The sequence below is a fragment of the Fistularia commersonii genome, chromosome 20, assembly GCF_037954325.1.
Source record: "Fistularia commersonii isolate RoL2024-O1a breed Wild chromosome 20, RoL_Fcom_v1.0, whole genome shotgun sequence".
NCBI lineage: Eukaryota > Metazoa > Chordata > Actinopteri > Syngnathiformes > Fistulariidae > Fistularia > Fistularia commersonii.
The window spans coordinates 13,871,056-13,898,470 of NC_141303.1; the positions used below are offsets into that span (position 1 = coordinate 13,871,056).

At 42.2% G+C, this 27,415-nt stretch overlaps 3 protein-coding genes across 4 annotated transcripts; 2 read left to right on the forward strand and 1 right to left on the reverse strand.

The window, feature by feature from the left end:
- Window positions 1-29: 29 nt before the first annotated feature.
- pcmt1 (protein-L-isoaspartate (D-aspartate) O-methyltransferase) lies at window positions 30-10,508 on the reverse strand. Of its 2 annotated transcripts, none has more exons than XM_086167445.1 (8): window positions 10,313-10,508; window positions 7,763-7,867; window positions 7,642-7,673; window positions 7,173-7,277; window positions 6,918-7,038; window positions 6,019-6,104; window positions 1,146-1,315; window positions 30-667 (listed from the first exon to the last, which is right to left on the reverse strand). In XM_086167445.1, the coding sequence occupies exons 1-8, from the start codon at window positions 10,491-10,493 to the stop codon at window positions 655-657; spliced, it is 813 nt and encodes a 270-aa protein (XP_086023571.1). In that variant the 5' UTR covers window positions 10,494-10,508; the 3' UTR covers window positions 30-654. The 2 variants fall into 2 exon arrangements, with proteins under 2 accessions (XP_086023571.1, XP_086023572.1); XM_086167446.1 differs by having other exon boundaries at window positions 1,089-1,315.
- A 209-nt stretch (window positions 10,509-10,717) lies between these two features.
- Window positions 10,718-15,545, forward strand: nup43 (nucleoporin 43). The gene is made up of 8 exons (XM_086167444.1): window positions 10,718-10,957; window positions 12,390-12,503; window positions 13,027-13,104; window positions 13,513-13,675; window positions 13,791-13,926; window positions 14,015-14,166; window positions 14,252-14,368; window positions 14,655-15,545. Exons 1-8 carry the CDS (start codon window positions 10,838-10,840, stop codon window positions 14,879-14,881), a joined length of 1,107 nt encoding a protein of 368 aa, XP_086023570.1. The 5' UTR covers window positions 10,718-10,837; the 3' UTR covers window positions 14,882-15,545.
- Window positions 15,546-15,914: 369 nt separating this feature from the next.
- lats1 (large tumor suppressor kinase 1) lies at window positions 15,915-26,428 on the forward strand. The gene is made up of 8 exons (XM_086167441.1): window positions 15,915-16,955; window positions 17,553-18,049; window positions 18,855-18,972; window positions 20,271-21,730; window positions 22,456-23,038; window positions 23,562-23,744; window positions 24,451-24,557; window positions 24,632-26,428. The coding sequence occupies exons 2-8, from the start codon at window positions 17,702-17,704 to the stop codon at window positions 25,142-25,144; spliced, it is 3,312 nt and encodes a 1,103-aa protein (XP_086023567.1). The 5' UTR covers window positions 15,915-16,955; window positions 17,553-17,701; the 3' UTR covers window positions 25,145-26,428.
- Window positions 26,429-27,415: the final 987 nt, after the last annotated feature.

A 27,415-nucleotide genomic window follows, 5' to 3' on the forward strand; every position in this document is an offset into this window, starting at 1 on the left:
TTTTTTCAAGAAAGCAGACATTCATTTGCTTTATAGTGTTGAACGTTTATTTTTGAAAAGCAGTGATTATCAGATTAGTGTCAGTCACTTGAAGAGCCTGCAGAGACTGATGATGGAAAACCAGCGGCAGATAGCACAGAACTGTTCGTGCACATGTTGGTGTTATAATAGTTCTCTTGCCACTACGATCCAATGCATTTATGTTTTTTCCATGCGTAGAATGACATGGGGTGGGTTACGAAAGCCTCTGTGTTGACTGTGTGTCTAATACTGTGGGGAAAAGCTCATATATCAGTTAGGATATCCATACTGCAGCTAGGTGAATGATCTACAAAGCTCGGGTTCTAGTCCTCGTAGTCTGACATGTGTATTACATTCAGCTTTGATGGTGCTGAAATATAATGAGAAATGGCCAATGCAGTTTAAATAATGAAACCAGAAAAGTAAACCAATCCTAATATCCAGCTGATAAAAAGAATGCATAACCAATGGCGCTTTAAGCAGTCTTTTCTCCGGCTCAGCGACACTCTATAGTCCATTGATAAACACAAAGACCATGTTTGGTAATGCTTTGATCAAAACGTCAAGGGCTGTTTCCCATCCTGGCTTTCTCCAGGTTCAAACAGAAAAGTGAATTATTGACTCTTGTCCTCTTCAGAGTTCATCCCTGTGTGCAAAACAAGCAGAGGGGGAAAACAAGAAGGATGACACACACGTTGTAGCGTCCGACATTCAGCTGGTCACAAGGGTTAAAAGTCAGTAACTCATGCAGTAAATTAAGATGACTTAATCATGGTATGAACCAAACAGGTTAATCTTTCCATCTCACGAAGTAGAAGACCCTTCAAAATAGAGTAGCCATGCTCTCTAAAACGAAAACAACTAATGCTTCTGTAATTTAAGTCTAAGATCTTCAAATTGCATTGGTCAAGCAGTTTTATTCAACTGAATTAGAAGTACAGCATCTAAAAAGAAAACAAGAAAACATGCAACTTCTTGACATGGTATGGAGGAAGCAAAAAACGCCAACAAGCAGCAAAACGCAGCCCTTTGAAATTCATTGCCTGCTCCAAGCCACACCATTTCACCTTTGCCACTGTGAGAAGGAGAGTGGGAGAGGAGGAGAAGAAGGAAGTCACTTCCACCTGGAGCACTGCTTGTCTTTGTCTGTTAAAGGCACATAAATCACGCCCATCAAGGGCTTCATTTTGGTGCTGCCATCCTCCAACTTGTCATATTGTTCCAGCATCTGGTTACCCCCTGCTGGACCCACAGGGAGAATCAGCCGTCCCCCAGGTTTCAACTGGTCAAGAAGCTGGGACACATATAGTAAGGGCCAAGTGTTAAAAACAATGTAATATTCAACATCAGGGCTAGGTTTTATTATTAGTCAAAAACAAAAGTGTACTAAAAACAGTATAAATATTCTTGGCATCTTGCATTTACTACTTCATTTATATGTATGTATTATTAATTTAAACCCCTCTGGTAAGATTGTTGTTTTGCAGGGTAGACTACTGCTTTAAAATATTCTTGCAGTTGAATCTATTACAAAAATGACATTTCCAGAGAAAAGTAAGCAAACCCGGGAAACTAAACTGAAATAAGTTTAAAAAATAATAAAATAAATGATGGGTCTTCTTGTTTTTTCAGAAATATAAAATAGAAATAGTTCTAATATGTTTACTGACCAACTATACAATCACAATGATAGTCATAAAAGGTGATCAAGCAATTCTATTTCAAGGAGGTAAAGCAGTTGTACTGTTATATTATAGAGATTGTTATATATTGGCCGCCTCCATCTTTATGAGACGGAAAAGCAAAGGCTTGACGGCTGTAGCCTGAGCACTTGCCACTCGGCGTTAGAAGACGTAGCTGACTATGCCAACAACCTCCATGACCGGCCACCACGCACCATCAGTGACCTGGTAGGCCAAATATTCCTGGTGTACCGGTCTGCAGGCCAAGGAGCAGGACAGCTGCAATGTTGAGCTGGTAGCTCATAACTCTGGTCTGCAGGGGCAGCTCTATGAGCATCAGGCACAGACTGCAGTGGGAGAAAGCCAGCCAGAAAAAAGAATCTCGGAAGAGTCAGGCTGAGCTGTGCGACATGCAGAGGGTTTTGGAACGCCTGTGTGTTGGAGTGCATTCTGCCCTAATCGGAACAGAAGCGATGCACCAAGAACTCTGACCTGGCCAGGTAATTGACGCCACTGAGTCAGAGGAGGAGGAAGACAGACCCTCCAATGGCAATATGCCTTGTTGTTAGTCAGGACACCGGAACCTCACAACTGCCCACCGGATGAGGACCCTGTCACCCTGGAACGACCGAGACCCAGGCAGGAGGTAGTGCCCCAGGGCTGGAAGTGACCAGTTCTTTAAATCCTTGTTCAGTCATAATCTGAATGACATGGTCCGCTACAACGTTGGCATGCGCTGCGAATCAGGCAACCTGATGATGCGGGAAATTAAAAGGTCACGGGAGATGCGTATGTGTCCCAATAGAGAGAACAAGGTAGTCGGTGCTAGGGTTCTGGGAATCAAAGCCTCAGAGGAGGGAGATATGGCACTAGAGGGCACTGAAGTGCCTCACACTAAACCACCCCAACCAGGGAAGCACCAACCAACTCCCCAAGGGGGTGGGAGACAAAACCAAAGGGGTGGTAAACAGAACCGGGGGGTAGAAACAGACAGAACAACCCCCCAGACAAGAGGAAGCGCTAGAAACCCAGGAACCAGAACTAGGAAGGTAAGGGCCAAACCCAGTAGGTGGAGAAGGTAATCAAGCTCTTTGTCAGAGTACTGAATCAGCGTGACGAGGACCATGAACTCCAGGACTGCCTAGCCCCAGAAGGGAAACAGCATCGGGCCCGGAGCTGCATGGCTAAGCCAGGCACCAATGATGCCTGGCTTAGTGATGTAAGGACAAGCAGTTCCACACAGGACAGATCACCCATCACCCTGCATATCCGTACCACTTCTGGACCGGCTGGCGCCACTCATTGACTGCCACCACGGTCACATATGGGTAAGGAAGTCCTGGAGGCCAGCGTAAAAGGATCCAAGGCTTACTATGACAGGAAAGCGTCTCAGCGCAAGTACCAAGTGGGCAAAAAAGTGCTTCTTTTTCGGTTTGCAACACCTGTAGGAATTTCCAGGAAATTCCTACATCGGTGAAGGGAGCCTTTGAGACTGTGGGCAAACTCTCTCGGGTAGCCTATCAGATCCGGACCTCAAAGCCCACTCAAACACCCGCTTACAAATGGGTTCACACAAACCAAATAAAGCCGTTTAAGCCTTTTTCCCTCTCTTAAAGGGTGGAACCAGCTCAAAGCAGAGGGTGGGGAGATGCAACACCTCATCCTCAGGATTAACTGCATGCTACACTCACCCGCCTGCATGCACCAACGCCTAACTCATCCTTCCCCTCCATCCCGCAATCAAACTCCAATTCCGTTACAGATGGGACTCCCTTGGATTCTTGGCATCTTCCTCAGTCTGCCTGCCAAAACGATCATCCCTCACTGTACCTTGTTCCCAACTTAAAAATGTACACTAAAACAAAGGATATCCACTTGGTCTGCCCAAGCAACCCCTTTGTGAGAGATGTCACGAATTACCTCTACAGTTTGGGAATGGAATCTCCAAAGCAGAAATGCCAAGCCAGCATATCTATTAAAGATGAGGAAACAGGGACAAAAGTAGAGCAAGCAGCTAATCCAGACCTGGGCAATCCGGGGCTCTTACGTTCATATCGAAGTTTGATTTTAAATGTGTGTGTTCACTTTGCTTGAGTTTAATACGGCATATATGTCAGACGCGCATGTGCATGGAATGAAAATACCTCCGTTTCCCAGAAGGAGCGAGATCATTTGAGTAAACATTTTGTATCAACTTCGCTCTCAAAATGGCAGGGAAAAAATGCACAGCAAAACGAAGGTATAAAGATGAACAAAGGATGTTCTTATCAGAGTTGGAAAATGTATATATTTTTTTAACGTAATTGAATAATAGATCATGCCTTTTTGGTCAATATCCTCTGTCACTTGGACAAGCTGAACCAAACCTTGCAGGATAAGTTAAAAATGCTGTCTGACAGCAAAGTGCAGTCTGCTGCAAAGTGTATTTGCGTTTGTCAACAAACTGAAGCTGGTCAAGGCGCATATTCAAAAGGGAGATTTAACACATTTTCCTTCTCTGCTAAAAGCCAGCGGGCAAGTCAGCAGCGCTGCCCTGAATAAGCAAAGAGATATGCAACACTGGTTGAAAATCTGCAAGGAAACTTTGTGGCCCACTTCCGTGATCTACAATGGAAAAGGCTACAGATAACGTTCTTCATTGACCCATTTCATGCTGAGATGGACTGTTTGAAAGTTCTGATGGATGATGCTGCAGCTGAGTTGGAGATGATTCATCTTTGTGAGGAGGACCAACAGAAACCTGCTTAAAGGGAAGGAATCATTGAGTTCTAGAGAAGTGTGCCAATGGAAAAATCCCCTAAGATACTGTCAATGTTTGGGTCAGCATATGTCTGCGAGCCTTTCTTTACCCCCTCTACTTTATGTTGTTTCTGTTCATTTTTGATCCTCTCAGGGTAACAACTAAACAGCAACGAAGGATTGTAAAAGTTCTAATTTCCATCACACAAACAGTAACCAATGTAGTCAGACTTGCCCAGAGGGAGCCTCAGATCACTGCCAAGATGCTTAAGCCTTTGGGACTCTGTGAGCTGTTTGGAGTATTACAGTGTGGTCATTTCAAACCCACAGAACTGTTTGCCCCTTGTTTTGCATCAAATACTGCGTCCAACACCCCACTCTAGAACTCAAGTACAGACTTACTGAAACAGAAACTTATTTCTGCTAACCCAACTCATAAACAAACAAACGAATTAAACAAATAAACTAATCCAGTTAGCTAACTCCGATGGCGAGTGATGAGAGAGGGGGTCCGCTTCCGGGGGGGTCCCAACGGCATCACCCATTGGACCACAATGACGGCACACATGGTGACATCATCAACTCGTTACAACCGCGCGTTTCGAACTGAAACGGTGTTCTAACAGCTACATTCTAGTGCACAAGAGGTAGGTGTATATAGACGCAAAGACATTTTTTTCCAAATCTATTGCGGGTCCGTCGCGATCGTCATCGGAACCGGCACCTTCCTAGCCCGATCGGCTCATGACAAGTGGCGAGTATTAGCATCTAGGCATGCACGAGTTATCGATCGATTTAGTGATAAGGTTGTAACTGCTGTTTTCCTGTCGTGCCTTGGGTAATCACTGTATTCCCATGTCATTACTATTGTTACCTTGTCTAATCCCCCTGCTTTCCTTTTTTTCCCTGACACGAACGCACCTCCACGTAATTTTTACACAGCACGCTACCTATTGGCATTCCATTCATTCCTTTGTGACCGCCGGTCCCGATCACGTGGTAGCACCAGGTGTCCGACTTCGGACTACAATCGCCGCCATTTTTGGTAGTTCTGCCTTCAGACTGCCATTTTGTAGTTTTCTGAGGCCGCCGCCATTTTTGTAGTCCTTCCACACGCACCTGCTTTTCTGATTGTCAAATAAACTTCATAATACTTTGAAAGGGGAGTTTCTTGGTATTTTGTGGGTGAATACTGTGACAAGACTGTGTGACAGGGTCTGTGCTTTAACTTACATCTTATTAACCTAAAATATCATTATTGTCAAATATTGACATTTTAGATAAGTACCTACTTCTTGAGACTGTGTTCGACGCAGTAATTATTTTCCAGCACTGTTGGTGGTTCCCCAAACGAAGGCTGGTATCATCATTCAGTTAATGATATTCCAAGAACTTTGATAACCAATAATCATCATGGATAATTGTTAATTGTTAATTACTAATAACTAATTCTCGCTCCACTCACAATGCCACAAATGTTGCCCCTTATGAGGCTAGAGCAGAACAGTGCACAACAATATATTGTTATATTTCTATCTCGATGTACAGTATTGTTACTGTTGTTGGGGAGACTCACAGCTTGGGGAACAGTTGGTGCTGCTGCGCCAACATGGATGGCATCATAAGGGGCCTCCTCCGTGTAGCCCATTCGACCATCTCCCACTAAAATACACATTGGACATCTCTTACGGCCTGTTAGGTTCAATACACATCCCAAACTATTATACACTCCCTGACAAACACACATTAAAATGTTCAATCCCTTTATGTAAGCGAGTCAACAGATTCATATCTTTTAGATAGACTATTTTATGTCAACCGACTAAAAATCATTGTCATTATGAAGAGCACTCACTGGCGAAACACAGTTTTAAGAGAATCATGTTAAACCGAAGTTTGGAAGAGCAAGATATGGCGTGTTTGTTGCTGAAATTTATAGATCATTCTGTCAGCACTGACCTAAAAGCTAAGCTTCTAGCATCACATGCTGCAGAGTTTATGTTGTTTACATGCGTCTGGATGATTATTTTACTTTCCAATGCTGTATACTGAGCAACTCTAGACCAGCAAAGTGACTTTCCCGCAGAAGATAAAGAGATTTCCTGTTCTGACAACCAAAATTTGAACAAGATGAACATGAATGATTTCTTCAAACCATCACAGGCTCTATTAAGGCAGGATCAAAGTGAGGGGTTCCAATGATGGCACTTCTTGATGTCATTGTATTTTATACAGGGCAAGGATTCTAACCATTCATCTTCAGTCAACTCTTCTATTATTAATTACACACCAATTATACAATGTATATATGTTTGATCATTGAGGGAGTACTTTTTGCATTACAGAGTTGATCACTGCAAATTTATTCGATGCTGCCCTACACTGTCTAGTAAGGTACCACATGGTAATTGTGTCACTGCAACAGTGATGATTAGATACATGTTCAACATGCTCATCAATGCTCCAAAACCTTACCTGTTAACTTAATTCTGCCCGATGTTATCAAACTGGGGTCATCTTTCTTCACATTGGTTATAGAATCATCAACCAGCTCTTTGATATGATCAATTCCTATAACCTTTCCTTTAGGACCAACCTGTAAATCGCGAAGTAAAGGAGTAATGCTCAGTTTATAAAAGACACAACATTAGCCAATATTAGGCTGACAGGTTCATAAAACCTGATTAGAGAGCACCAAAGAGATGCATTTACCCATCATGTGTGGCTCACCATTCGTGCAAAGCAAACAGACAGAATTCCACTGCCAGAGCCGACGTCCAGGGCCTTTGCTCCTTCATACAGCTGGTCATGTAGAAGCTCTAGGGCATAGGCATGCTGAGTGTGGGGGCATCAACAAGGAAAGTGCATTACATTCCATCAGTCTGTAATTAAACTATGTCCCACAAAGAACAGAGCACATGTTTACTTGAGATCTCTGTCTTCTTTAAAAAACCTGAGAGTAATTTTTGTGATCAGTCACCGTAAAAGACGTATTTTTGAAAAGGAGTGGGCTGATAATGTGATAATTACAATTGTTTGATTTTGTCTAGTTACCAATGCCGTCCAATTCAAAATTTAATTCTAATTAGAATCTAAAGAGTACATTGCTTTTTTTGTTTTAAGATTGAACAGGATAAGGTTTGCAAACATTAATCCACAAAGTGTGTGTTTTAGATTTCTTGTCTGGGTGAAATCCTACCATGTGTGGGGCGCTGATGGTCGCTTGATAGCCTTTTGGTTAAAAGAGAAGCATTATTTTAGTTAGCTTCTGTTGTGCGTTTCAGGATGCAATCCCTGAGCAATTTTGCAAGCAGACATACCTATTGACTGTGGCGAGTCCATGTAAGGATTACACCTAGAGAAATGGGCCCGGTCTGTGGCCATCATTACTTCATAGACCTTGTCGGACTTAATTATGCCATTTTCTGTGGATTCAAAGAGGACAAAAACATAGCAGAATTACATTACATAATCTTGCAGAAGATAAGAAAACAGTGAGGGACGAGAAAATAACCGGGAAGTAGAAAACAATGTTTGTCACAAACACAGCCAAATAATTAAGTAGGTGACACACACACACACACACACACGCACACACGCACGCACGCACGCACGCATGCACATATCTCTTAAGGATCAGAACCCTTGTTAGTGCCTATATCTTATTAGTTGAAATCCAGCATTAGACTTAAAAAAACAGCAAATGTAAATGTCAAAAGGTATGTCCTGTGAACCTTAACATTGGGTGGTTAAGAAGATCCTGATTATGGTAGATCAACATGAGATAAGTAGTAACAATGTCAATATTTGTCCAGATCCATCTATCCTCAGTTTGTGTTTTAATTGTGTAACCACTGGGAATAGATATAAAGGAAAACTGGTCATATCCTTTGGATGTAAAATATTATGCCAATGACCCTTTTACTTCAGGTCACAAATGTTATTTGTCAAATCAAAGTGTAAAAGCTTGTTGACGTAAAGAAACCACAACACAACAAAAAAGCATCTATGAGGAAGTGTCTTTAAAATAATCAGCGTCTTTAAAACAATCCCTGATAACAGGTTGAAGCAGCAGTTGGTGACCAACGAAGGAAGGCCAACAGCTGACTGTGCTCTCATTAACACCACCACACACACAAAAAACACAAATACACAGCTATGAGCCTGAATACATTTCAAATTCTTTGCACAAGCTGCCAGAAAAACACCCCCATGAATTGGTCATTCTGGTAATTCCCAATGTATATTACTTACACTCAATTACACACACACAAAAACATTTATTCATTATCTATACGAGTTATCCTACAATTAGGGTCACGGGGGCTGTAGCCTATCCTCTGGCATTGGGCAAGGGGGAAGAGTTCCCCCTGGACTGGTTGGCGGTCAATCACAACACTACATGTGGAGACATACAACCATTCATGCCTCTATTCACATGCCTGGGTAATTTAGGGTCCCAAACTAACCTACTGCATGTTTTTGAAGTGTGGAAGGAAACCCACACAGATACAAGTAAAACGTTATCTTAAAACATAATATTAGGGGCTGAAAAGCAAATATATCTTGATACCGCTAGCAATCCTGAATTATATGACGGTGTTGCCTGGAGAGGAGAATAAGGAAGTCAGGAATTAGCATGCATCCTGAGTATGACCTGTTTAAATCCAGTTCATGCAGCTCAGTGTTCAACTTCAGCCTTTTAGGCGCAATGAGCCTCATGCAAGATATGTTGAAAATCTGAATAGTGGTTGCATAACTATTTCTTTGAGCAACAATGATACTCATACCAATGATGTCAGGAAATAATTTGCATTTTATTTTCTACATGTCCTAGCTATCTGCCCTGGGTTTTAGTATTAGGCCGACAGAGAAACAATCATTTCATATGATATCAAGAATTCCATTAAGTTGCCTTATCGGGTTAAGAGTTTGGAGATAGTTTTAAACAAGACATAAATTCATCAAGCACTAACTCAGACTCAAAAGGTGTGTGGGAAGATTGAAACAGATGTGCAAGCATATTATATTTGTTACTTTCGTGACCTGTCGCGGTCTGATCGTGAAACGTTTTAAGTACTACAACTGGTCACTCGGCTACGGTCAAAATGGTCGCAGCTCAACTGTTGGTAGCTTGACTTGACTCGACCAGAGTATAAATAGCCCGTTTGCACACTCATGCAAACATAAGGTCATTTGTCTGGGAACCACACGGGGATAGTGGATCTCGTGGATTGGAAAATCTTTTTCCAACTTGACGGGATAAGTCAAAGAGTAACGCATCTGTTTAACTCAAACCACAGGGCAGAATAACGGGCGTTCACAGTTGTTGATTAAATCGACGGCCGCCAGACTAGGGTGACACACGGTCACTGTCGCAATTGAATGGGCAATTGCAGACGGTTGGACGTTCATGCATTCCCTTATAAAGATGCTTTTAAACACGCAAAACATTTCCAGTGGTTTATGTTACGCGCGTAAATACAGTGGGACTAGCTGCGGCTAGCTGTCAATGAATGAGGGAAGGGCGCGTTGATGTTTTGCCGAGGCTAGCTTCTGAGACATCGTAAATGACGCACGTATTACGGGAAGGCTATGCTACTCTGACGATAGTTGCAATAGCTAACCCATGGCGATTTGTGTCCATTTGCTCGGTTTTTGCAAAGACAGTCGCTTGCATTTGTAACATGTTGAGAACGTGGTTTGAGAAAGGGGTGGGGAATCAACGCTAGGTTAACAACACATAACATAGCTTAGCAACCAGCTAGCAAGGGTTCCGGGGTTAACACCAGCCTGCAAGCTTGACCGTTTTCCTGTGACCAGTGGGTTAATGCGCCACTGCTGCCGCTTAACTTAACATTTATACTTACTGCGGAGGTTGTTGACAAGCTCTGCGTGGCTGGCTCCTCCGGATTTCCACGCCATTATCACACAGACTTTGCGGAGTAAGTACACGGCAGCTGTCAGTGCCGCGCCTGCGCCAAATGTTTTGCCGATGAAGCAGACTACCTCCAGTGCGGACGGTGGAGCGACGGAGACGTCACCAGGCATCCAAAATAATTTTACTGCAGAGCTGCTCGTCCAATATAGTCCTAAAATGTGCACGATCTTATTTTGATTGCATGCAAACATACACTGGATCTTTATATCATATTCCACTGCTGACGTTAATTACAAAGGAAAAGTCACATTGGATTTTCACATTTGGCACAGAAGCTAAGACTGCGGCCGCTAGGTGGAGTAACAGACACACGCTCGGCTAATATAATGTTTGACTTAAGTGAGCCACCGTAGTAACGTAAGCAGAAAATGTAGGCGCGCACTTCTTGTTTTTCGTCGTGTTTGCTAAGCTAGTATTTTATTGGTTTTCATTGACTGAGATTTTTTTTCCCCTAATGGAAAGCATAAACGCCAAATACGTTTCGCAGAAAATCAACAAGGCGAGATGGCGACCAGTTACATCTTCGTCTCTGCAGCAACCTGACATATTTGTGACTGGCTCTTGGGACAACGAGGTTAGCATTTACCTCTAAGTTCATACATTATCATTTCTAACTAACTCAGCTTTCAAGTTGTGTCAAGGGGACGTAGGGACTACCAACACAACACAGCCATAAACCTTTAATTTCCAAGTGTAGAATTTTAGCAACATTCCTTTGTCAAAGTACGAGTGATAAGTTGTTTTATGGCTATAGCTTAGCCGCTGTGTAGAACCGTGTCAAGTTAGCCGTTGTCACCGAAATTGAGTAGCTGTTTTCGGTTGTATAGCGGTTGGAATCCACGTGTTTTCATTTCTGATAAGTACAAAATATATGCCATCTTCTCAGCACTACCCACAACTAATGTACAGCGGTTTCACCCACCTTCTTCATTCTGCTCAATTGTTTAAACTTCCAGTCTTAACTACAGTCGTTCCCCCATGGCATCAATAGTCCTCAGTTTATTTACAGTTATGACTCATTATTTTGATCATTTGTCTGCAATTTTGTTTTATTGTAACTCGTGTGACCTTTCACCCCTTGATGACAGGCTTTTAGTTGTCAAATGAATTCTCATTCTCGATCTTCGGTCCTCTTAGGGGTTTAAACCATATAACTCCAGGTCTCACATGGGAATCTTGAAACTAAAAAAGTTTCACTGGCCCCAACAACATAGCACAGAAATGTTTATTCATTATCTACCACTTATCCTGCACTTAGGGTCACTGGAACCTATCCATACTGTCAATGGGGGAGAGATGGGATGCTCCCTGGACTGGTTGATTGCAGGGCCGCATACAGAGATAAACATTCAGTCTGTCATTTTCAAGTACAATCAACCATCTGCATGTTATTGGACTGAAACCCATGTAGACACGGGGAGAACATGCAAACTCAACACAGAAAGGCCCCCAGAGAGAATTGAACCAGGGTCTGTGTTGCTATAAGGCGCGAATGCTCACCACTGCGCCAAAATTGTTCTTTTACCCTACAATCTTTTAACATTTGATCTGCCAAAAATTGTATTTGTTGTTGCACGATACTCCTTTCTGCAATATTTTTCCAAAAAGCTGTACCTCCTCAAGACAGTGATTGTGAAAACTGCAAGACATTACATTCTATCAGAATTTTATCTTCTATCTTACGCAAGTTTAATGTACACAGATTCTGTGTAAGAAGTTCCTCAACTAATACAAAGTGTTCAGATTTGAGGTTCTAGTAAGGTTGAGATTGTGCAGAAGACAGCTCACTTGAATGCTGATTATGAGGTGTTGGTTGCTCATTACTGCTGGTATGAATGTGTGAATCTCTTTAATGCACATCAATCTTCTGGATAAGCAGAATGACAGTCTGCTAGTGACTGTTAGTTAAAAAAACTGACAGAATCACGCTTTTTTAATGGTTTTAGGTGTCCGTATTAGTACCCACTTAAAAATTCTCGGCTAACTGCATTTTCTTTTTTGAACAGGACAATAGTCTTGTTTTTTGGACCACTGAAAATCCTGAACCATCTGGGATAGACGAAGGGGAACCACAGCTTCTGTGTGAGCACAAACATGATGGAGATGTCATGGACTTTCAGGTTAGTCAATTATGCACATTGATATGACTGATTCTCAGTGTCCTCTAGATTTGACATTAGCCTGGGTGGGATTTCTTGAACCACTGGCGGGGGCCTAGAATACATTATCCAAGAAGAGGCACAGGGATTGCTTAGTCTATAGTTTTGTGTGCAAATAGGTCAGAAATCTATATTACCTTATTAAGAGAATATCGAAATACATGTTAAAAAACCAGACTTGAGGTTTGATTTTTATTTGTTTGTTTTGTTCTTTAAATCAACATTGTACAATTCATTGAATATCATTATCCTAAATGAAATAATGACGTGATGATGTTAAATACATCAACTTCAAGGTTTCTGACTAAACTTTATTTTTGCAAAATCAGTAAAGAATGTCACTTTTTTTAATTTTTGTTCCACAGAGACATCCATTTATTTATCAATCTAGCCAACAAAATAACATTTGACAAGGTAGTTTTCAGAATCTTTACTATTGTCTCATTTATTTTTTGTAATTAATATGTCCTGTTATCTGCTACAGTTTCTGGACCAAGAGAGAATTGTCACAGCATCCTCAACTGGAGCCGTAACCATCTTCCACCTGAACCAGAAGAGTCAGGTCAGTTATTCTTAAACGTTAGTTTCACAGTCAGTGTGCTGCTGAAGTCAAGATACAAAAGTCCCCGAAGGAGTAAAACAACTCAGTGAATAAATCCGACAGATGTAATGTTTTCATTTTTGTTATGTTATTCTGTGATTAACATCCAGATATTGCACAGATATTATTTTTCAAGTTTTGTTTGTTATATTTTTAAAGATGTTGCAAACCAGTGCAGCAGGGAAAATCCACATTGTTTATAACAAATCTCAGTCTGGGCTAGCATGAATGTTGAATTACCGAAGTTGATCCTTGTTTTAAACTCAGTGTGTCAAGACTATTAACCCTGTTCAGGTGGCCATCGACAGCAAGTGTTTTGGGATTTCTGTGTAATGTTTTTATTTCTGTTGTACTCTTATGTGACTCCAGGCATTATCCATTTCCAAGCAATGGGCAAGAGCACACCGTTACCCATGTGACAATGCTCCTTGTACTGGGGTTGTGTGCAGCAGTCCAGAAATTGTAACAGTCGGAGAAGATGGTAGGATTATTGTCTTCAGAGCTGACCAGGAAGGAATCGTTCGAGAAATAGGTATGATAGCATTGCGATCGTCGTAGACGACCTCAGAAAATAAGTGTAAGGATGTAAAATTACCTAAGAAGGATAATGTGACCTACATGTTTTGTTGGACTTCAACCATTCATAGAAAATGCAGATAGCAGCACAATTCATGCTGTCACTTACCTGAGAACAACAGAGATCTTGACTGTGAACTCCATCGGCCAACTCAAGCTCTGGGATTTCAGACAGCAAAGCAACTCACCCTCACAGATTCTCTCCATGTATGTTTTCATCAGCCCTAAGTTTAACTGAATTAAAGCCTGCCTTTTTTCATGAGAGATTGATATCCTGGAAATGTTTTAACTTCAGGTCAGGAGATCGAGTCCCAATGCATTGTGTTGACAAACATCCATTCCAGCAGCATATTGTGGTCACTGGTGGCCAGGACGGAATGCTCTGTGTTTGGGATGTACGACAAGGCAACGTACCATTCTCATTAATGGAGGCACACTCTGCTGAAAGTAAGATTTTATTTCAGAATGATTGTGTAGATTATTTTCTATACGTTTTCCTCTTGCGCACACATTTCCTTTTTTACGTCCACAGTGTGGGAGGTCCACTTCCACCCAACCAATCCAGATCATCTCTTCACATGCTCCGAGGACGGCTCGCTGCTGCACTGGGAGGCCACCTCGCATTCAGACATACCAACTTTCATGCAAGGCAAGTCTGACACACCACAGAAATACATTAATTTTAGTGTCTAGTTTCTTTCACGCTTCTTTCCAGGGTTTCCATGTTTCTAGAAAACACTGTAGATGTATTATTGGCAGTCTTCTTGGCTCTTGCTTTTCAGTGACCATCATGTGAACTCTTCAAGTTTCAGGGACTTGGACAAAATACACAAATATAAAATAAAAAAATTGTCATCAACTCCACATGCTGTATTCAACAAGTCTCAATGTATTTTCTGATCAGACCAATGCGGTTTTAAAACTGATTTTCTCAGGTGGAAAGAACAGCAGTACATCGCGCAGTGCCGTGGCCCCTGCCGGCGGAGGCCAGTCCCTCATCAGTGCCTGGCTGAGTGGAGACTCCAATAAAGGACGTCTGGAGACAACTCACATGCTGCCCAGTCAAACACTATCTGTCAACAGTATGGATGTACTTGGACAATATCTGGTCTGTGGTACCGACGGAGAGGCCATCTTTGTCCACAGACAGGTTCCAGTTTAGATGAATAAGAGGAGATCTAGTTGATGATCAACAGATGATTTAGTTTTTTTCTATCAGGAAATATTTCATTTTTTTATACTTAACATATTGGTCTAACTTGGGTATTTACAGTTGTACATTTATTTTGCAGTCGTATCGATGAATCGGGTTTTGTCTAATCATTCAGAATATCACATTAAGTTTAAATAAATCTTATGTCAGATCATTTGGAACTAAGCACTGAAATAAAGAGCCTTTGTGAACATGTTTCCAAGGAGTCCTGTGGGGGACATTATTTAAAATGATACCAATGTGAAAATTTAAATGAATTCTCACAACATTGTTTAAATTTTACAGATATGTTATTGAAGAAAATATGTCATTAACACAAGCTATATTGAACATTCTTGTCAATCTTTTTGTGGCAACTAGACTTGGACTCTCATTTGAGAGGCTTTTTTTAGCTTATCTGACATAGATGAGAAGTGAAGTGTCTTCAAAGGAAGAAATTCAAGTCCAATTGCCATGAAACGATTGACAAGAATTACCATGACATGGATGACTAAGAACCTAAATACATACATTGTACATTGTTTGCACTGTGTAAAATGGTCATTGGATTTCTCTTTTTGTTTTCCAGGAATCATGAATAAGTTGAAAATTAAAATGCTACAGTAGAGAATAATTTTAATATGCTTGGTTAAATTATTTTAACAAGCCCCACATGGGCATCCTTATCTAATGCAATACCTTGGAATTGCAACACCTCAAGGGAATCAACGGTTCAGTTTTGAGCAATTTTGAAAGTGTTTTTTGTTAAGGCGTTTGTCCCGGTTGACATATTAAGCTTGTCATCCATAACTAGAAAAAAAAGGGCGAAGTTTGTGATCCGAATGTTTTTTTTTTTTTTGGGGGGGGGGTCTTTGTTTTTTTAAGGTCAAGCGTCAGTGTTCTGCAGCTGCACATGTTTTGGGGTGGTGAAGTGGATGCTGGGGATGAAAGGTGCAGAAACAAGTAGCATCTGGATAACCTTTGCAAAGTATCCAAAGCTTCAGATATTAGACATCTTTGACATTTCCAGTTCCTAACAGACTTTCAAATCAAATTACAGATAGCGGTGTCACATATGTTCGCTTTATTTTCATCTGAAGAGCACTTTTCAAGTGGCTGGCAGAATCCTGATGATTTTACAATGCAATGTGTAATTAGAGATCATTGAATAAATATTCTACAAGTACTCTATTTTACCTACACATATTTTTAACCCAAAAAGAGTAAATTGTGGCGTCAAAAAATTGCCTCAATAGGCGCACACACACCGATCAGGCCAGAGGGTGGGATAGATTGGGCAGCCTGGCTGTCAGTGACTCAAAGGCCAAAATGGTGGGTTGATGACTGGATTACAGCATTTCCAAAACTACACCTCTAATCCTGGTCTTCAGTGGCCATTTCTGTCCAAAATTATAATTAAATGATTTGAGAAACTTAATGACAAGTCCAAGTTGTGTCTTTCAGTTCCCTAGATCTCAGGAGCAGAACTTAGGAATGTGCAGGACTAAAGTTTGATTTAAAGAGTTCTCATCTTGCTACTTCCAGGACTTGTTGTGCCAGATAGTACAGAACCCCCAGGGTTGTGATGGAGTCCATCCCTCAGCTGTTGAGGGCAAAAGGCAGACCCCCACCATATCAGGCAGGTGGTTATTATGTTAAGGCTGTTCCGTATATATGTGTCTGTATTGTCAAGCGGGGACGTTCTTAGCTTCATTTATTTTTAACAAATGCCAAAGTAAATGATTTAAAAAATAAATTGAGATGTCGTACCTGCATAACGCATACCTGCAGAAAAAAATGTCAGACATGCATTGTGAGGAAAACAACAACCGGAAGTGGTTTGCAATATACTCACGCAAACTTGTCGATGTACTTGTCATTCAGACATCCCAGGAATTCAACACGGCTAGGAACCAGTCACCTCGGAACAGCTAGAAAATTTTGCGTTAAAACAACATCCTTGCCGCCGAGGAAGCTTGCGAAACGGACGTTTTTTTTGCCACAACAATTAAAATATCTGGGAAAGAGGGAGCTACAGTAGCTGGTGAGTTATTAGACGCGGGTTAACTACTCTAACTTCACTTCTGATTGTTGTTTCGAGCTAATAGGCTACCCCCTCTGTTGTTGAGTTAGCCTAGCAGCAAATGGACGCCTTAAACACACAGGCCGTAGGTAAAGTTTCAGCTGCGCCGTTGAATTTTATTTGATACTTACGAGTTAAGATAACGCCCCGACATCCTGCACAGCGTCATCGTGTAATTATTTTGTCTTCTGCAGATGTGACACAGCTTACGACTCCGATTTTTGTAACTCGGCGAGATATTCGTTTTCAATTAACATTCTGTTAGCGCTCAATGCTAATGACGCTAACAAACGAGCTGGTTATGTTTTCAGGGATATAATTTTGACTTTTATGAAATGTCTTATAACGTCCCGCACACTCGCATTACTTTACAGTGACATATTTATTCAATCCAAACATCATCTTTACGTTCAATACTGATCGATCGATCTTGCCATTTTTGTCCCCGCTATTCATCCCTTCTTTGTTTCCAATGAAAATTAGATTTCATTTTATTTTTTCCAAGCTGACCTAAGTACTTAAGATGACCTAAGTGCTCTGAATTCCCTTTCATCACAGATGATACACCTGCTAGAAACATGCAAATGTGAATTCGCCAGAGCCCCCCCCTCCTCCTCCTCCTCCTCCTCCTCCCCCTGCACCCCTCAGCTGAATCCCAGATCTGAGTGGCAGCTCATTACTTTTATTGTAACTGTACATGCTCTTACATGAAGAGGGGGGGGAAACCCGAAGGACACAGACAAATGCGACCCAAAACGTTCCCTACCAGCAATTACAGCGGCAACAGCCAACAAATGCTGCAGGAAATACGGAACAGCTTGCGGAACCTGTCCAAGCCCTCCGACCCACCCAAGGTGGACATAGCCGGAAAAATGCACCTGGAGGACCCAAGACAACAAGGGCGATGCAGTAGCCACAAAAACCCTTATCACAAGGCCTTACAGGAAATCCGCGAGTCCCTGATGCCTTTCGCCAATGAACCCAGCAACTCAGGCTTGTCCACTGACATGAACAAGCACATGGCCCTGGAACCTCCATTTGCAGGATTTGAGGAGGTGAGATGGATGTATATGTGTTGTTACTAAAACGGGTTGTCGATAAGGATTTGCTGGATCATCATTTTGGACAAAACTCTTGACAGCTATCACACAGGGCACATTGTTTAAGGAATTATTTGAAATATTATAAGAATGCAAAGTGGCGTGAGGATCATGTTTCAGTGCACAAAGATCATTTTAATATCTACTTCCTTTTTGATTTGAACTTGTGTGTGCAGTTGAGATACAAAGCAACATTGTAAGCAAGTGCAGAATTGTTGAATTGCAATTATTTTCAAGCATCAAAGGCTTTATTGTCCTATGTTGACAGTACTGTACTAATGAAGTGTGTTTCTTAATTTTGCCGTGGCAATCCTGATGCCAAAAGGGACAACAACACACTTAGGGGAAGAAAATTCAAAAAGTAAAATGACAATTCATTTATTCCTCATCCAGTGATAATGCTCATTAGTAATCATTACAGTAAATTTGTTGGTCACAGCTGGATAACCAGTCTTCAGTTGTAGGTTATTGCTAAAAGAAGCGATTTAAAATACACTGAAAGGAAGCATAAAATTACTAAATGGTAAGTGAGGAAGCTTGAGGAAAGCCGACAACGATTGTGATATTAACATACTCGCAGGGCAAAGGGGGACAAAAGCAGACAAAATAAGTCACAAAACAGGGAAGAGTAGGCATGGAAACAGATTGGATGGTTGGAGAAAAAAATGGTGAGAGCAGAGGGTTGTGTTCACATATGTGACATGTTTTTTTTTTCCTTTTTTAATAACCAAGTGTAACCAGATTTCTTGTCTCGTATCAGTCCAACAGCCGCAATATAGGAGCAGCTGTGGACTACATGAGTAAGGTGCCCTACCAGGACTCAATTAGGGAACAACTGGCCATCACCAACCCCAACACTACATGCCTGAAAGCCCCAGGTATATCAACAGTAACTATCTTCTGTTTTTAGCTAGACGTATTCAGTCACCCTCCACGCCATTTTATAAAACTTGTAACAGTACATTTGAGTCACACTTCCTTGTTTTGTTAAAGAAGCTGGGATTTAATCTGCTACCGTAGGCTTTGTAACTCGTGTGTGCGTCCCAGCTTGGTGACACATGTGGATAAATAATACCTGCTAAAGTTCTAAAACCACTTTCTCAGGAGTTCCTGCTTTAGTTAGTTTTCAACAAACCTTGTATCATGACATGAACACATACTCACAAGGTGAGTGCAATAGGACTCACATGCTGTCATGAGCAGTAATGATCTGAGTATAATATAATGACATTATCCAATGGCAGTGACAAGCTATATGTCACATTTCAATACAGCATACTTATATAGATATGTGACAATATCTATAAACACGGCTCTGCAGTAGGAAACCCTCTTTCTCTATTTGCACATTTATCATTTCATCAACCAGAATGCAGTAAACATCTGTCATCAATTCTGCTGCACTGGTGACTGTTTATGCTCCTAAGTCAAATGAATGGTCTGTTCTGGACTAGATCTTTCTGCTTGTATACATGCAGCTACACCTTTACATCATTACTTTTCCATTCACAACATTGTACTTTCACATACAACATAGCAGATCTTGGAAAACCCCTTAGAAATCAATGTAGTCCAGCTGATGAGCACAAAAAAGGCGCTAACAAATACAAACCTATAACCTTTAGCTGTCCAACTTGTCATTCTTTTTGTTCTTTATGCTGTTGTGCAATCTCATGGTGCCTCAAGTCCTTTTTTTAATCTGTATTAAATGTGCAACATTTTTGCTTTCCTGATCAATTCCAGTTATCTGCCCTTAAAACTGTGGAAGCAAAGTGCCACTGCTGTTAACTAAGCTGTGTGTATAATCTGAACAAATTGACAACCTGTAGGTCAAAATGTGGAAAGTTAATTCATTGATAATGATTATCTTTGTCTTTCCGCCCTCTGTTTGAACTTCTTATTAACTCAGGCCATAATCGAACTGGACTGTGTGAAGTTGCCACTTTTATGCACTTGAACATCAGTTACACACCCTTAAACGCCACATACAAATATTCTCAGCATTAATTACCCTGGACTCATTTCCATGCAGGATAATCATTCACAAAAAAAATCTTTCCTTTCCTGAGCATCCATTGAAATAGACAGAAATTGCTTGATTTAAACTTATTAGAGGCCTTTTTAATTTCAAATATTGCTTTGTTAATACTAAATAACAAGCATATTTTGTCTGTAGGTACTTCTCACCTGCAGCAGCCAGTCCTGCGAAGGCCCAGCTGGACTGGCTCTAAAGAGTCTTTGGCTCCTCGACATGGTCCCCTGATGGCGGACGGGATGATATACCGCTCTGACAGCCCTGGTCCACCTCCTGCCTTTCCGCAGGGTCACCCTACCAACAACCAAAGGGTTAACCCTCCCCTGCCACCACAGGTGCGCAGCGTCACACCTCCTCCAAACCGTGGCCAAATGCCCTCTGGACCTTCCTGGGACAGCAACCCATCAACAAAGCGCTACTCAGGTAACATGGATTATCTCGTTCCTCGCATCTCTCCAGTACCTCAGGGTGCGTGGCCTGACGGGTACTCCGCTGCATCACCTCAGAATCAGCGTGGAATCAGTCCAGTCCCTGTGGGCCATGCACCCATCATTATGCAAAGCTCCGGGGGGACTAAGTTCACATTTCCACCTTGCTGGACTCAGAATGGCTCTCCCCAGGCAGACTACATGGCAGGAGGCAGCAGACAGCCTCCTCCTCCTTATCCTGTGAACCAGAGCAATCGGCACAGCCCTACTGACCAGCAGATGCAGGGAGGAGGGTCCGCGTCCTCTCCATCATATGTAAATGGGGGAAACATCCCTTCTTCATTGATGGTTCCCAATCGGAACAGTCACAACCTTGACCTGTACAACTTGGGTCCTCCTCAGTCCTGGTCTCAGGCCCCTCTGAATCCCAACCAGTCCCAGACTTCATCAGGCAACAACAGCAATCAAGAGCTGTCCCCGTCATGGCAGCATAACGTGCCTGTTCGCTCCAATTCGTTCAACAACCATCAGCTGAACAGCAGAACGGCACACCCACCAAGCTCCCAGCCTTCTGCCACCACGGTCACCGCCATCACGCAGGCCCCCATCCTGCAGCCTGTCAAAAGCATGCGCGTCCAGAAACCGGAACTACACACCGCAGTTGCTCCCACGCACCCCCCATGGATCCAACAGGCGACCCCGCCGCCGTCTGCCTCTGCTTACGCCGAGCCCTCTGCCCCTGTTCCTCAGATTCCCATCGTAGCAGAAGTACCCAGCTATCAGGGTCCTCCTCCACCCTATCCGAAACACCTCCTGCAGCAGCAAAGTGCCCCGTGTCCCCCAGCGTATGACCCGGGGCCCGGTAAGCTTGGTTCAGGAAGAGATGAGCCCAACGAGGAGGACGGTAGTGCCGGGGATAGTGCACGAGACAAGGCGGCGGAAAGTGCGGAGAGCGCTGTGTTGACCGAGAGGGAGAAGAAACAAATCACCACCTCACCCGTTCCCGTGCGTCGAAACGCGAAGGACGAGGAGCGCAGAGGGGAGTCCGGCCGAGTCGCTCTCTACTCCCCGCAGGCCTTCAAGTTCTTCATGGAGCAGCATGTGGAGAACATCCTAAAGAACCATCAGCAGCGCATCAGGAGGAGAAAACAGCTGGAAAGTGAAATGCAGAGGGTGAGAACTCCCAACTATGACCGAGGATTGGCGTTTATTTTCACCCACCGCTGTTCAGAATACCTCCTACTTCTCCAGAATAATCTCTTCCTCTCCTACTTTGTTGTCACTGTATTTTGTCTCTTAGATTTCATGCCGACACTGTTTTCTTAGCTCTTCTTTTCTTTCCCTTTCTCTCCTTGCGTTCACTAACAGCCGATTTAAAAGGTAAAAGTATCACTGCTTCCCCGTGCCACAGAATAGGCCACACACAAACACACACGCCACTGACTGAAGTAAGACCTTGCTCAGAAATGTGTTAGTTATTTGAATGAACCGCAGTTCAGCCACAGGGCTGATGGAAGTGCATGCCTTTTTCATTTCCTCCATTGCACCCATCTTCCCTGCTTGTGCATTTTTCTATAGATACCGTGCAGGGCTGGGCAATATATCCGTAACACATCTACGTATTCTATTCTACTTTTTAAATTTGTTCTTTTAAGGTAATCATATTCCTTGAAGTTATCTTTTTGTATATTGATCCCACAGAACAGGCCACCTTTATTAAGTCCTTTATCTATATTGCTCAGCCTTAATATTGGAGCTAAAAGGTTTTGCATCTGTGTTTTTTTTTTTCGGTTACTTTATTTTATTCACTACGCCAGTTGATATCTCAAAAAAGTAGCATGTTGATGTCTGTTATAGTTTTACCTGTTGGCTCACTCAGGACTCTTTCCCTTGCTCAGGTTGGTCTTTCCTCAGAAGCCCAGGAACAGATGCGCATGATGCTCTGTCAGAAAGAGTCCAACTACATCCGGCTCAAGCGGGCCAAGATGGATAAGTCCATGTTCAAACGTATCAAGACCCTCGGCATCGGTGCTTTCGGTGAGGTGTGTTTGGCCCGAAAAGAGGACACGGGAGCTCTGTACGCCATGAAGACGCTCCGGAAGAAAGATGTGCTGCTGAGGAACCAGGTGGCCCACGTTAAGGCCGAGCGGGACATCTTGGCAGAGGCCGACAATGAATGGGTGGTGCGTCTCTACTACTCTTTCCAAGATAAGGACAACCTGTATTTTGTGATGGAGTACATCCCCGGAGGGGACATGATGAGTCTTCTCATCCGACTCGGGATCTTCAGAGAGGAGCTGGCTCAGTTCTACATTGCCGAGCTCACCTGTGCCGTCGAGAGTGTACACAAGATGGGCTTCATCCACAGGGACATCAAGCCAGACAACATCCTCATAGACCGAGATGGACACATAAAGTTGACTGACTTCGGTCTCTGCACTGGCTTCCGCTGGACACACGACTCCAAGTATTACCAGAGCGGTGGGTATCAGTCTTGTTTAACCGTCAAGAAGGTTGTTGTCAACCCCGTCAGGCTTCTGCTAATCCGTTTCTCTCCCTGCAGGACTAAGAAGTAACAAAAGCTGGAGATCATTTAACTCCTCTGAAATACCTGAAAAGCCAGTAGTTTAGTTTTATGTGTTATGGAATGGCTACATGCTTGGAGTGTAAATTCTGATTATGAATAAATCTCTCAAACTTTAAAGGTTCACAGAAATTGCATCAGTGTTAAAGGATTTTATCTGCCAGGAGTTAAGTTGATAATTTCTCAGGCACTTGGCAATTTCTGGAAGTTTTGACACAATTTTTAAGTTACCACCAGCGGCTCAAGTGTTCTTTGAACTCCTCCGGTCCCACAGAAACTTAAGTTCTCTGTATTCATCGCAGACTCCGCTTCAAATGTTTGGATTTCTTTCAAATGTTGAGAGATCCCACACATCCGTGTTTGTTGAAACCTGTCATATGCGTCAGAGACTGACCCCCATGCTCTGCACTGTCCCCTCAGGGGATCATGTTAGGCAGGACAGCATGGACTTCAGTAAGGAATGGGAGGATCCTGCTAATTGCCGCTGCACTGACCGCCTGAAGCCTCTTGAGAGGAGGAAGGCCCGGCAGCACCAGCGCTGTTTAGCCCACTCACTTGTGGGTACACCCAACTACATCGCACCTGAAGTTCTGCTTCGAACAGGTATGTTGGTCCTCTGCAGCCAACCAGGCCTTGTACCGTTGTTTTCCTTAATGGCAGTGTCCGTTCGTTTACTTGACATTTACCTAGAGTACTGTGACAAAGGCGTGTGCGTGCGTGCGTGCGTGCGTGTGTGTGTGTGTGTATTTATATGTATATGTATGTATGTAAGTGTATATATATATGTTTATGTATGAATATATAAATGTGTGTGTTTATATATACATGTATATTTATATATATATCTGTGTGTGTGTGTATATATATATACATGTGTATATACACATGAGCATACATGTATGTGTGTGTGTGTGTATATATATATGTGTGTGTGTGTATATGTATATATGTGTATGTGTATATATGGATATATACATATGGATATATACACATATGTGTGTGTATGTACATATATATGTGTGTATATATATATATACACATATATATGAGAATATATATATATATCTATATATAGATATATATATATGAGAGAGTGAGAGATATTTTAAAATATGTTTGTATTGTATTTTGTGTCAAGACATTGTAAATGAAGTGATAATATTGCACGTAGTTTTTGTAAACAGACCCAAACATAGAGAAACATTTATTAACCAGACCATGACGGACTGAACGAAGAAATTAGTATCCCTGATGTTAAATTACGCATTCAATCGTTTGCAGTATAATTGAGGTCTGTATCTGTTTCCAGGATACACCCAGCTCTGTGACTGGTGGAGCGTTGGCGTTATTTTGTACGAGATGGTTGTCGGGCAGCCTCCGTTCTTAGCTACCACACCCCTGGAGACACAGCTGAAGGTATGTGAGGTTCCCGCAGAGGTTGCAAGACTGCAGTAGATCGTGCGTAATTGTCATGTGTCTGTTGCAATCAGGTGATAAACTGGAAGAGCAGACTGCACATTCCCCCACAGGCCAAGCTCAGCCCGGAGGCTTCGGACCTCATTGTTAAACTGTGCCGCGGCCCCGAGGACCGCCTCGGCAAGAACGGAGCCGATGAGATCAAAGCTCACCCTTTCTTCAACGCCATCGACTTCTCCAGTGACCTGCGCCAGCAGGTGGCACCCTACATCCCCACCATCGCTCATTCCACAGACACCTCCAACTTTGACCCTGTGGACCCAGACAAGCTGTGGATCAGCGATAGCGATGGCGACGACAACCTCAACGATACCCTCAACGGGTGGTTCCGCAATGGCAAGCATCCAGAACACGCCTTCTATGAGTTCACCTTCCGGCGTTTCTTCGACGACAACGGCCACCCGTACAGCTGCCCCAAACCAATTGAGTACGAGGGCTACAATGAGGACAAGGAAGACTCTGAGGGCCAAGGGCAGGAGGCAACTAGTAGCCAGGCTGCTCAGGGCAGAGACCTGGTCTATGTCTAGTATCTCTCCCTTTCTCTTACATTGAGAGCCAGTGGAAGTTGTTTTAGCGAATGGGGTGTCGAGGTGTATCGCCTCTTATAATGGGGTTTTACAGAAAATATTTGAAACGGGTGGGTGGGGGGTCGGGGGTCAGAACGCTGCAGTGCACACATCGCAATTTGGTCAGTGTCCGGCAGATCAGCTCGCGTCTCGTACCACGGAGTGAGCTTATAAAATTCGCTCTCGAGAAATCGTCCGTGTAGTGAACAGAACAGCTTTGGGTCCGAAGCAGTAGTTTGGTCTGATGCTGTAAGGAAATCTCAAGGCACCTAGAATTACACTTAAAATCTCTCCCTCGACAACTCTTACAAAGCCCCCAAAAGCCCTAATTTATTTGACATTGAAACTGGTGATGGTAGTGTAGACACTCGAGTGCTAATTTTTGTTGAATTACATCTTTTCTTAATTTATACTGAAATGTCTGTCAGAATGTGGATTTTGTGATGAGCCTTATAGAAATCTAGGGATAAAATTACTCAATGCTGTGCCTTTTCAGTGATCCATTGTTATTTTTCACCAAATATAAGGAGGATTAATCATCAGACTGGCATTTTAAAATGAGTAGAAGTAACTGTTTGAATGAAATACAATAGCTTTTTGTTTTATTTTTCTAATTTATACCCATATTTATAAATTAAGTTGTATACATTTGATGTAAATATTTTCTCTTCTGTCACTGATTTATTTTCATCTTTAGGGCAGGCCCTTGTCAGTCTCCACTGCTGCTGCTGCCTTCTTGTGTCGTTTCTCAAACGCAATTTACTCAACACTAATTCACAGGACTCACATTTGTTTTATCTTTTTTTTTTCGTAACCTTTCGTTTCACTGCCATTCCAATTTCTTGCTAGTCTCTCAACCAAAGCACTACATAGGGGAGTATGACTTTCTAGTGTACTTTCAATAGTCTCTTAGTTGGTCTGGCAGAAATGTCATGTCATCCCAATGCACTGTTTGGGTGTTGGGACATCCATTCTTTCCTGTCTTAAAGAAGCAGCTGTTGCATTTTGTATCTTGTGCATCTGTACTGAAAATAAGACTTGGATCATTGGAGTTTCTCTCCATTTATTAGTATGACTTGTAACCCTCTTTTTTGTTTTGTCTAGGAAATGTCTTTGAATGTCTTTAATGGTGACCACTGGCATTCTGCACTGGTTTCATGTTATCATGTGAGATTTATTTTTGTGTACATCATCTGAGAAGTTGCATATGGGGAAGGGTAATGAATAAAGAATGTAAAGAACAAATGTTGCATTGTTTTGAGCACTGTCATAGCGGAAGGCTCCTTCAGGTACAGGGTTGATGTTCCTGGATTTGATACCTCACATTCTGTATGAATAGGTTTTATATTCTCAATCAGTCTAGGGAACTGCAATATTCCCTCATGCCGATGAAAGTAACACTAAAATAGGAGTACCCCTCTTTACAAAAACAAAATTTACACATTTTAGTTTAAGTTGGGACAGCAAAATGTATTTTCACATTGAGCGATGATGATCACAGGCGTTTATAAAAGTGGTTATGAGCACCTTTACATTGATCATTCTCCTAGATTCTTTATTAAAAAGGGGAGTTAACTGGTTGAGGCTGAGATGTGTGGCACACAACTATAGGTAGTGTGTGCACATTTTTAATCACTGACACGGATTTATCTGGTACATTTTTTTTCTAAACTTAATTCCCCATCCAGACATCAGCATTTTAACCCAATGAGTGATCAGTTTCCTGTTAAAATTAATTTCAGTTAGTGAGTTACAGGGATGTTAATGTAAACCAGGTTTAACCAAGCCTTTCAGTGGTCTTGCAATTTTCTCCTGATTTTTCATTTAAAAGCCTAACATTTGCAATCTACTCAAAGACACGTGTTAAAAAGGGTTACAAATTAAAAGAAACATGGAACAAAGTTGAACATATTACATTTTCATCCCAGCAGGGGGTGCCAAACATTCACATAGGCCAGTGATCCAGTCCATAGCGTTTTGAAAAAACTGGTGTTGAGTGATAATTTAAATTTAAGACTTTTGTGGATTGATTTTCCAGCTAATTCATCCAGTGTCCCATCAGGATTTTTTTTTTTTTTCCCCCAGTTTTACCTTCCAGGCCATAAATAATGAAAATGTTCAGTTTCCTGAGCACTTGATCCTTGTATTCCAAAGTTGATTTTAAAATTCTTGGTATTGGATGTATTCATTGTCAGTGGCTGAGTGTAACCAGTTATGAACACATTTCTGCAG